Source organism: Festucalex cinctus, chromosome 10, assembly GCF_051991245.1.
Source record: "Festucalex cinctus isolate MCC-2025b chromosome 10, RoL_Fcin_1.0, whole genome shotgun sequence".
NCBI lineage: Eukaryota > Metazoa > Chordata > Actinopteri > Syngnathiformes > Syngnathidae > Festucalex > Festucalex cinctus.
This window is the reverse complement of record NC_135420.1, coordinates 28,414,247-28,421,753: the sequence shown is the minus strand read 5'-3', so window position 1 is coordinate 28,421,753 and position 7,507 is coordinate 28,414,247. Positions and strand designations below refer to the sequence as shown.

At 34.4% G+C, this 7,507-nt stretch overlaps 1 protein-coding gene across 3 annotated transcripts in view; it reads right to left on the bottom strand.

Annotated features, from left to right (window-relative positions):
- Positions 1 to 1,631: 1,631 nt before the first annotated feature.
- Positions 1,632 to 7,507, bottom strand: part of LOC144027394 (regulator of G-protein signaling 8-like) — a 40,862-nt gene continuing 34,986 nt past the window's right edge. For all 3 annotated transcript variants that reach the window (XM_077534876.1, XM_077534874.1, XM_077534875.1), the window contains 4 exons: positions 6,000 to 6,110; positions 5,567 to 5,628; positions 2,994 to 3,160; positions 1,632 to 2,121 (listed from right to left, as the gene is read on the bottom strand). In XM_077534876.1, coding sequence (XP_077391002.1) covers positions 1,927 to 2,121; positions 2,994 to 3,160; positions 5,567 to 5,628; positions 6,000 to 6,100 — 525 coding nt within the window. In that variant the 5' untranslated portion in view covers positions 6,101 to 6,110 and the 3' untranslated portion in view covers positions 1,632 to 1,926. The remainder of the gene's footprint in view (positions 2,122 to 2,993; positions 3,161 to 5,566; positions 5,629 to 5,999; positions 6,111 to 7,507) is intronic.

Below are 7,507 nucleotides of genomic sequence, written 5' to 3'. Positions count from 1 at the left end.
TAGCCACGTGTTTCACAATTAATGAAACGTACGGCAGTATGCTCATGTCCTATATATTTACAAAAATACTACTGAAAAAGAAAATAATACCCACATAGTACAACCACAACACCCCCCCCCAAACAAATGACAATATAAGCATGAAGTAAGAATAATGTGCTACACAAATGTATCAAATTATGTTTTATTCAGCACAGTTTCTGTCATGCATGAAAGAACGTATAATTTACAGTTTATATATATATATATATATATATATATATATATATATATATATATATATATATATATATATATATATATATACATACATATTAGGGGTGTACATTGTATAGGTTTTGGCATTAAATAAATGCATAATTGGACATTTTCCTTTTTATGGGCATTTGTTGGCTTTTTCAGTCACGTATCGTGATATATTGCTAATTTTTTTTGACATAACAAAAATCGTAGATATAGTGTATCGTGATACTATCGACATCGTGAGTCGAATATCGTCACAGTATCGAATCGTGGTTTACCCGTATCGTCCCACCCCTAATATATATATATATATATATATATATAATGTATATATGTTAAACATAAATATTTTGTCTTCAGCACTTCTATATATGCAGTACAATATATACAGTACGTATCCAAAACATGTACTTCTTGTACCTTCTTACAAACACAAATGTTTACCAGCACATTTCATTCTATTTGTGCCACAAAACATACTCAATCACACGATTATGTTGTTCTACACAGTATATGTTAAAAGTGCAATTTCATTTTTGGCATAGCTTCAGATATTTTGTAGTACGGAAGCGTATTGCATTCACTTGAAGAAAAAAAAAAAACTCCTGTTTTTCTGGCTCTTTTATTTTATTTTTTTGCGGAGCTTTGTTTTTTATTTTTCTGTTTTTCTGAATATTTTTTTCTCCCGTTTTACTGGATATTATTTTCTGTCATAAAAAAAAAAACTTTAAAAAAAAAACAGGGAAAAAAATATTCAGAAAAATTGTTTTTTTTGGTCCTGTTTTCTTTTTTTTTTGTTTATTTCTGTTTTTTTTTTTTTTTTGGGGGGGAGGATTACTCAGAAAAAGAGAGAAAAAAAACCACAAATAAAATTATTCCAAAAAACAGAAAAAAAAAAAATCCAAAAAAATATTAGCACCAACTTCTGAGTATTTTATTTTATTTTTAAGATCAGTGGTCTGCAACAGGTCACTTGGAGTTCAGAGGTAAAATAAATGAATAAAATTAAAAGATACTACGAAAAACAGAAGTTGGTGCTGTTTTTTGGAATATTCTTTCTTCTGTTTTGTTTTGTTTTTTTAAAATATTTTTTTCCGTTTTTCTTTTTAAGTAGTTTTTTTTATGACAGAAAAAAAATTCAGTAAAACAGAAAAAAATATTCAAAAAACAGAAAAAAACATACTAAAAACAAACAAACAAAAAAAACCCCAAAGTTCCCCCAAAAATTAGTCAGAAAAACAGGATTTTTTTTTTTCAAGTGAATGCAATGTTTCCGAAATGTTGTCGTCAATTTGTTGAGTGTAAACATCTCCTGCAAAACATACTCAAGGAGAGAGAAAAACATCATTAAACACAGATCAACTAAAAAAAAATAAAAATCACACAACTACTCTTGACCAAACAAGATACATTACATCAAGATAGATACAATATTGCTGACATGATATGTTTGTTTGAATCATTTTTTTTTTTTTTTAACATATTTTCAAATTGGTCACCATATGAGGTGAAGTAAAGCCATCATCCGATTCCACGTGTCCGTTTCTGTCCCGTTCACACGATATCGTCAAGATGTAGACGAACGGTCAAGCACGTCATCTCAACTCGGCTTTTTATCCGCCATCTAACGGTCAATACTGTATTCATTTTTCAATTGCAACTCGATATCCATTTGTTCTTGGATCAGACGGATCTGCGTTGGCCGTGCGCGTGCGTCCTCTTGACAATGTCCTGGTACAACTTGGACTTGAGGAATCGAGGGTACGAGTCTTTCTCCATCAGCGTGTAGACGATAGCTTGAGCTTCGTTGAGGCTGCCGGGGTCGGGATCCTCCAGGATCCGTTTGGTCTTCTCCCTGGTTTGGTAGTCCATGTTTACCTGGAAAAAACAAAACAAAACAGCTTTTGTGTTAACTCTTTCACTCCCAGCTATTTTCACTCAAGCAACTGGATTTTGACTGATTTTCCAAGGCCCACAGAATATTGTGTTCTATTGCTATAAAAAAAAAAAAAAAAAAGGGACCTACCAAAAGAAAGACTAGAGCTTCTTCTTTCATCAGATAAAAAAAAAGAAAAAAAAGGTGTATTTGTATCTGCTTCCGTTTTGCAGCAATTAGCATTAGAATATAGCTAAGTTTCATCATTATTTGCAAACCTGTTGAAAACACTAGCAAAACCAGCTTGTTGCAATATGGCCCTAGCTGATCTCTTATACTCTGCTGCCACCTGCTGGCCTTTTTTTTGTTATAACTACCATTGCTTTAAGCGACTTCTTCGGGTCAGGAAGCTGCGTCAAAGCCTTCCGTGTGCTCTAGCATTAAAAAACAAAAACAAAAATTAAACAAAAAAAACAAAACAAAACATAAAAATACCTTTTTGGTAGAGAAGGACAAAGTATTAAAAAAACGTATTTACACGTTTTTGGGTTATTCAGGTAAAACGTTCTTTAAAAGCCATGTGTATACATTAAGTATAATATATATATATATATATATATATATATATATATATATATATAGTACGGTACAGGTACATGAAAAATAATAGAAGTTATCAAATCAATTCTGTACAAAATATGAACTTTATACTGCTGAAAATGGCTCAATGAGTCAAATATCCCTTTCAGTTCACATATGGTGATATTTTTACCGATTGTAAGTTCCGTGCTTCTATAAAAATTCAATTTAATTTACATGATGTGTTTCCTAAGACGATATATTGTTTTTTTTTCCCCCCCTCATCCACGCTGACCTCTCTTGGCGCCTGAACATCAATGAATTCCTTGAAGATCTTATTTGCTCTCGACACAAGCTTGGTTGAACTCCGAATTTTCTTGTAGTCCTCGCAGGCCATCCAAAACTCGATGTTCTCATCGCTGAACTCCGTTTTGAGAAACGTTCGGAAGGCAGCCAGGCCATCTGGATCGGGGGAGAATAGATACAAAAAAACAACGGAAACAAACATTTCAAGTTGAATCAGGATTAATATTGCGGGATAGGACCAAACCGCGCCACGTGATATTTCTTCAGGCGCTTTTATGAGGTGATGCATAATATCCACGACTCTCGTTCCCAGAAGTGGTCAAGGGCTGTTTTCATTAGAACACAAACAAATCGTTTTGTTTTTTTCCTCCCGTTCCATCTTTTTCATTAGTAAAGATAAATGATCAATTAATGTGCACGCGCATGTTTTTCTCCAAGGTCTGTGTCAAGTCGACATGTTATTGTCATCCTTCTGGGTCGCTCCGTTGTTTACAGAGCGACGAGTGGACAGGATGGCTCGTGTCGGCGTCTGTGTAAATATGCAACACGACTTTTCATGCTGTTTTGCACAATTAAGGGCACATCATTGCATTGTTTTTGTGTTTTGCAATTTGAACACAAAAGTTGTGTTTTATAGACATAGTTACTCATCACAACAATAGTAGAAGTCGCAAATATCTTCAAATATTCCTTTTGAACATGTAAATGGAATGTTCATTCCGTGATGAATTTGTGACACAGTTTTCTTTCTTAATCATAGTCCTGTACATGTAAATTGATGTATATCAACCAGTGACTCTACGAGGTAAAAATAAGTCACCAGGTTCTCAAAAATTTTTTTATTTGTTGTTGAAAAGACTTACAGTGTTCATTTTTAGCACATCACACTGGTGTTAACACTGATGTGTGTTCATTTTAAACTATTAAGAGTGTTATGTGACTTCTGCGGAGCAAATAAGGCACATATTACTATCCTAGAAAACGCCGTTTATTATTTGTCTTTATTTACCGGAATTTTTCAGACAAAATGCGGCCCAAACTTTTGAACGTACCGTCACAAACGAGGTATCAAAAGATACGGCACGATCTGACTCGGCGGGGAATTTTTTTTTTTTTCCGGAATTCCGAGTTACCTACCTATCTATTCCGAGCACCTACGGATTGACCTGATTTCAACAGGACGAGACTTGATTTCAACAGGACGTGACCCAGAAGTGACCTGATTTCAACAGGAAGTGACTTGATTTCAACAGGAAGTGACTTGATTTCAACAGGAAGTGACCCAGAAGTGACCTGATTTCAACAGGAAGTGACTTGATTTCAACAGGAAGTGACCCAGAAGTGACCTGATTTCAACAGGAAGTGACTTGATTTCAACAGGACGTGACCCAGAAGTGACCTGATTTCAACAGGAAGTGACCTGATTTCAACAGGAAGTGACTTGATTTCAACAGGAAGTGACCCAGAAGTGACCTGATTTCAACAGGAAGTGACTTGATTTCAACAGGAAGTGACTTGATTTCAACAGGAAGTGACCCAGAAGTGACCTGATTTCAACAGGAAGTGACCTGATTTCAACAGGACGTGACTTGATTTCAACAGGACGTGACCCAGAAGTGACCCGATTTCAACAGGAAGTGACCTGATTTCAACAGGAAGTGACTTGATTTCAACAGGAAGTGACCCAGAAGTGACCTGATTTCAACAGGAAGTGACCTGATTTCAACAGGAAGTGACTTGATTTCAACAGGAAGAGACCCAGAAGTGACCTGATTTCAACAGGAAGTGACTTGATTTCAACAGGAAGAGACCCAGAAGTGACCTGATTTCAACAGGATGTGACTTGATTTCAACAGGAAGAGACCCAGAAGTGACCTGATTTCAACAGGAAGTGACCTGATGTCAACGGGACATGACCCGGAAGTGACCTGATTTCAACAGGAAGTGACCTGATTTCAGCTCAACTCAACTTTATTTATAAAGCGCTTTAAAATATCAGTTTTGTAGTAAACAAGAACAAAGCAAACATTTTGAACTGCAATACAAGTTGTTTTTTTTCAAGTAAATACATTTTACATCAGTAAATAAATAAGTAGGCAAGTGAATAAAGAGATAAATGAATACATAAATAGGTAGACTAATACACATTAAGACAATTTAGAATCTTTTTAATTTTTATCCACAATAATTGAATTAGAATTATGAAAATATTTTCATCTGATCCCAGTGTTTGTGCAACACTTAAAGTGATCATAATGCATGTTACTTTCATTATAACTAAATGATTTAACCAGTTACTGCCTCTGCAAAATTTTATTTGGAATTTAGTGTTTGTGGAGTTTTTCCCATGTCCTTGATATTTAACAAGAACTGATATTGCATAATTAATTAATATTGGATTGATTTGAAGTGAATTGAATCAGGAAAAATCAAAACAAACTGACTTTGTGCCAATCGAAATCGAATCGATTGAGGAAATTAGAATCGATAACCCGCCCTACAAAAATCCTGTCTTGTGTTATCATTGTAAGATGCATGAAAATTGTAAACTTGTTTACTTACATTTGTGGGACAGAACGTGATCAAATGATTCAGACCACCGAAGCACCTCATCTGTTGACAACCTGATGGAGAGAAAGAAAAAAAAATGCCTCGGTAAGAATGCAAGTCATGCATTTTAATGGATTATGCAATGGTGAAGGGCAACATGATTTAATGCATGAATTTTCATGCGGGTTGTTCTGCTGAAGGCCGAAAGGTAAATGGAGAGCAATAACGACCATTGTTCATATTGATAGTTTAGGAATTCAAAACATTGTGTAATAATAGTAATAATCTTTATTTTTTTTTAAAGGCCACAAATCGACGTCTTTTTCAGGGATGTCCCTGCTTATTTCAGCAAGACAATGCCAAACCAAAATTCTGCACATGCTACAACAAATGCTTTGATGTCATTTTTTTGGAAAAAAAATGCTTCATAGATAGATTGACTCACTTAAGACACCTGGCAGAAGTTTCTTGCGCTGGTGGCAGGAACTCAGAGAAGTCGCTGTCAGAGTCCGATTTGTGAGATAAACATCCGAGTCTGGTCTTCATGGCAATGATTCTATAGAATGAAAAAGAAAACTATTTAGCAGACGCTACAGATCTACTGAGATGATTTTGTTTTACAATCCAGATGGTTCCATAAACTGGCGCCTTCAGTTGAAATACATTGATACTCATTTTCCTATTTTTTATTTTTTTTTTAAATTTGTATATTAAGTGGTAAAATTTCATTTTAAACATTATTTTTGAGACGGTTAAACGCCATTAATTCATTCAATTTGAAAATTGTTAGTGGTATAAATAATGGATTAGTGTGGTCTCTGTTTCCGCAGCCGCAAATGACTCGAATTGTACGTTCCTGTAAAAGAAAGATGGAGTTATAAAGTTATCGACAAAATCAGAAAAAATAAAAATAAAAATTCAAATTACTTCTGGACATTGGGCATGGTTTGTGTGGATTGCTGAGCCGATAGATTGAAAGCTATTTTCGGGGCACTTCTGTAATGTGTGTCAGGGCACGAAAAAAAAAAAATTCAAAGCTTTAGTTGATTGTTTTATCTGCACTTTGGATGGGCGATCTGAATTTTCATTTACTAATTGCGTTTTATTTTTTGGGGGAAAGGATTTGCGACACTGAAAGCAGCATGAAAGGTTCCTTTTCACTTCAACATTTTGCAGTGACCTACAAAAGGCCCGGGAGGGAAGATAAAAATAGCACAAGCACTAAATTGAGGATCCTGCTTCCTTGCAAAAAAAAAAAAAAAAAAAAATGCACTTCAAGTACGCGTGCACCATTTCTTGCAAGCAGGAACTTTTTTTGTGTTCGTGCGACTTGACCCACTTACGAGAGGGTCTTATAAAACCACACGAGTTGTTCTTCATGCAAACGAATCGGCAATTTTGCATACTTGACAAATTCACGTGAAATAAAAATAAAAACAAATCAGCGAAATGCAAAAAAATAAATAAAAAATTGTACACAAGCCAATCAGTGAAATGCAAAAAAAAAAAAAAAATCCCATAAAAACAAATCAGCGAAATGCAAAAAACGACAAATAAAAATAAATACAAATCAGCGAAATGCAAAAAAAATAAATAAAAATGAAAACAAAATCAACGAAATGCAAAAAAATACAAATAAAAACAAATTAGTGAACCGCAAAATCGTTTATTTTTAATTTTATTTATTTTTGTAATGCAAGAGCATTGATGCAGCTTCTGGCATGAAGAGGTGGCTTAAGAATACAAAGGATGGCAGTTGGAGATGTAAAGTTGTGGGGGATAAGGTTGGGGGGGATATGGAGTGCAGGCAAAAGTCTGCATTTTGGGACTATCAGTGTTTAAAACTCTATTTTCTGATAAATTTATGGCAAAAAGGGATATTAAAATAACAGATTCTTGATTTTATGAATCAATATCAGGCTCAAAAAGGAAAATCAATTCGATATTGAATAT